Source organism: Ranitomeya variabilis, chromosome 1 (assembly GCF_051348905.1).
Source record: "Ranitomeya variabilis isolate aRanVar5 chromosome 1, aRanVar5.hap1, whole genome shotgun sequence".
Taxonomy (NCBI): Eukaryota; Metazoa; Chordata; class Amphibia; order Anura; family Dendrobatidae; genus Ranitomeya; species Ranitomeya variabilis.
The window spans coordinates 598,783,464-598,787,438 of NC_135232.1; the positions used below are offsets into that span (position 1 = coordinate 598,783,464).

The 3,975-nt window shown below is 36.4% G+C and overlaps 1 protein-coding gene across 1 annotated transcript; it reads left to right on the forward strand.

Moving 5' to 3' along the window:
* The first annotated feature begins 1,290 nt into the window (after positions 1 to 1,290).
* LOC143793943 (olfactory receptor 2G6-like) lies at positions 1,291 to 3,632 on the forward strand. The gene is made up of 2 exons (XM_077280872.1): positions 1,291 to 2,374; positions 3,441 to 3,632. The coding sequence occupies exons 1-2, from the start codon at positions 1,475 to 1,477 to the stop codon at positions 3,630 to 3,632; spliced, it is 1,092 nt and encodes a 363-aa protein (XP_077136987.1). The 5' UTR covers positions 1,291 to 1,474.
* Positions 3,633 to 3,975: the final 343 nt, after the last annotated feature.

The following is a 3,975-nucleotide window of genomic DNA, read 5'->3' on the forward strand; positions in this document are numbered from 1 at the left end:
CAGATCTTCTCTGTATGAGATTTGTGAGGTTCTTTCTGTCTCTTCATGTGATCTCAGACAGACTGGATGATGTGAGTTCAGGGCCTTGTAGGGGTCATATCATCAAGTCCAGGACTCCTTGTTTTTCTTTACTCTTGAGATAGTTCTTAATGACAATGACTGTTTGGAATATTGTCCTGCTGTGGAAGAAACCTGGAGCCAGACACCTACCAGTTCTAAGCTGATAGCACTGCTGGATATCTTCCAATTTCAATGGAAATTAAGCAAAATATGTGTTTCAGCTACTGTAGTAAGTGTACTTGGTCAACCATTAAATCTAAGGTCATGAACATTGCCTTTTCTTGGTGACCTCTAAGCTTAGAAATGTAGGCATATCCTTCATGCAAGTACCTCATGGAAGCATCAGATTACCTCAAATTTATTCTGCAGTAGGACAAGAAACTCAAACATACAGCCAACATAAATAATAATAATCTTTATTTTTATATAGCAGTAACATATTCCGCAGCGCTTTACAGACATTATCGGCGCTGTCCCCAATGGGGCTCACAATCTAAATTCCCTATCAGTATGTTTTTGGAATGTGGGAGGAAACCGGAGTACCTGGAGGAATCCCACACAAACACGGAGAGAACATACAAACTCTTTGCAGATGTTGTCCTTGGTGGGGTTTGAACCCAGGACTCCAGCGCTGCAATGCTAACCACTGCGCCACCGTGCTGCCCTGCCATAAATAAAAACTAACTTCAACATTAAGAAGAATAATGAGTCCTGGAAGTGATAACATAGCCCCATAAAGATCTTAAGAGTCATTCTGTGGTAATAATGTATATTGAGAGATAAAAGGATTTGCACAAGTCTACATTCACAGAAAATGTGTGGTTAGATCTTTATAGCAACTTCCCTGCCAAGTCCATTCAAGTGTTCCTGGAAAGAAGAGTGGTCAAATTTGGATTTCTGCTTTTTTCATTCACTTTGCGTTTTGATGATTGAAAAAAATGAACTATTAAAATTTTTATTTTTTAAAGCATTCTTACATACAGTATTGAAATTATTAACTCAACAAGAAGGTTGCTTTAGGAGATGGATAAAAAAAATTTATATGATTACTATTCAAAAAAATTCTTCATTGCTATGGTTTATAATCATCTTGAAGAATACAACTGAGAAAATTTCTAGTATAGGGCTCTGCATGTAATGACTTCTGTAGACTCTAACCAAAAGTAGAGTTTCCAAAGGTATTGTTGCCCACATTATAGAAGTGTAAATAGAAGTAATATCTGTGAAATACTTTCAGTATCATAGAATCCATTGTAACGAAGATGATTCTATAAACGTGGTCGTTTGAGAAGAACATGCTCTTTTTTATTCGGCAATCCATGTAAGTCTTGGTAATAATTACTTTAAAGAACATATGTAAACTCAAAAGCAAATTGTTTATATTTCTATTTATGTCAGGGTCCACTTGAATGTTATGGAACAGTCAAATCAAACTACATCCCAGAGGTTCATCTTACTTGGGTTGTCTACTGTCCCTCAGTTACAAGTCTTCTTCTTTGTCATATTTTTTGTAATGTATTTAATGACAATACTTGGAAATCTACTGTTGATTGTTGCAGTTAGGATCAGTCCAACTCTACACAGCCCCATGTACTTTTTTCTCACCAACCTTTCTATCATTGATATCTGTTTCTCCTCATCTATTGTTCCCGTGCTCTTGATGAACACCATATCCAAAGACACAAGTATTTCCTTGTTAGGATGTGTGGCACAGATGTATGTCTCCTTAACTTTAGGTGGAACAGAATGCATAATTCTTGCCTTCATGGCCTACGATAGGTTTGTCGCTATTTGTAGACCATTGCATTACAACACCATAATGAGCAAGACATTGTGTTTTTCCTTAGCTGGATTGTCATGGAGTGTTGGAATTGTTAACTCTATTGTGCAAGTGACTCTCATTTTTCAGCTTTCATTCTGCAAGTGTCTCAACATCAACCACTACCTATGTGAGGGACCTGCTCTAATACGTATGTCTTGTGGAGACACCTTTCTCAGTGAGCTAGTAATGTTTATCACAGGAGGAATCATGGTCCTGTGCTCCTTCCTCTTGACTCTGATATCCTATGTCCATATTATATTCAGCATTCTTAAAATTCATTCTTCAGTAGGAAGGCAAAAAGCTTTCTCCACCTGCGCCTCTCACCTCACCGTGGTCACCCTCTACTATGGGCCAATTATATTCATGTATCTAAGGCCACACTCAAATAAGCATACACATTGCTCTGTTAATTCAGACAAGGTGATTTCCGTTCTCTATACAACAGTAACTCCAATGTTGAATCCTTTAATATATAGCATGAGAAACAAGGATGTGAAAAACACCCTTATGAAATATTTGAAGAGAAATCAACATTAGTAAAATTATTTCTTTATAGACTTTGAGTAGCATTCAACATTTTTTTATTTGAACCAAGATGTCCATCAATTCCAAAAGTCTAGTTATAATGAACCCACAGCCACTGATTTCAGTGATTCTATCTCTACTGTTCTGAAAGGCCTCTTTGTTTATGAAGTTCTTTTGTCCTAGAAATTAAAGGGACTTTTAGTTCACAGATATGTTGGAAGAGGTATCAGTATATACTACAGCGTCATTAGCACATATACATGGAACAGATCAGATTAGTCAATGTTGGTGAATGTTAGGTCACATATGTATATGGAACAACCATGCATCTAAGTTGGTGGACCACAATAGGACACAGGTGTGTAGAAAAGCAAAAAAATAACATAACAGTTGGCATGATTTTGCCCAGTGCCTAATACGTATCTTCATCAATAGTGCAGGGTAACTAGTGCCCAGTATGACATAAAGTAAAAATAGAATTTATTTTTTGATGGTAAGAAATGTTTCAGATACATCTTGAATTGAATTCTTGGTGTGGTTCCTGACTTGACTGTAGGAGCTGTAAGATGAACTATGGTTTGGGCTTTCCTATAGACAAACCTTGGGCGGTCTGGTAGTAGTCTTCCAACGATCTTATGATTGGCCAATATTTGCTAAAAATAAACAAAAATAAAAATAAAACCTAAACATAATAAATAATAATACACATTCAGATTAATGAAATTCATGATCATATTTTGATCAATTAAATAGACAATTAGATTTTAATAATTTCATTTATTATATCCATGTTCATCCTGTGAATTTAGCTCAACTTTTTTTTTCCTTTCTGCACCTTCTATATGGGTTTTTATTGCCTTCCCCTCTTCTTGCACAGTCCCACCTGGTATAATATGGCTATCCTAATCAGCAAAGCCATTTATATTTGATTAACCTGAGTGAGCCACACTCTAAGGAAGAAGGACTACATCTCCTTTGAAACACTTCAGTTTGTGGCCTCACCAAAGTTTGTTTTTGACATCATACTGTTCAGGTCACCCGCTCGTACCGCAGACTAGCAGCAGCGCTTCCAGTCTTCTGTCAGGCACAGGAGAGGAGCATGCACTGGAGGATGCTCCCGCAACAGATTCACCTTGCAACAGGACTTTGCCATAATCACTACTTGGAGTGGAATCTAGATGACTGCCACCAACCAACACCAAAGCTAAGTTTACCACTTGCCTAAGTATTGGAACAAACTGTGCTGCACACACCCAGTTAAACTGAATTCAGGCAGGTTGGTGAATCAGGGGACATTCTTGGACTATTAATCCCTTGAACTTAATTCTATTTTCACTTTATATCATTGTGGTCATTAGTTAATTACCTAAGACTATTGGTGAAGAAGATACGTACTTTAAGGTATAAACTTTTGGTCTGCAGGATTATACATTCGTTATGTGCTATTATATGTAAATAATGATAAAGCTATTAATCATAAAGTCCTAAAATATCATTCATATAACTATATATATATATATATATATATATATATATATATATATATATATATATATTGTAGCATGGCT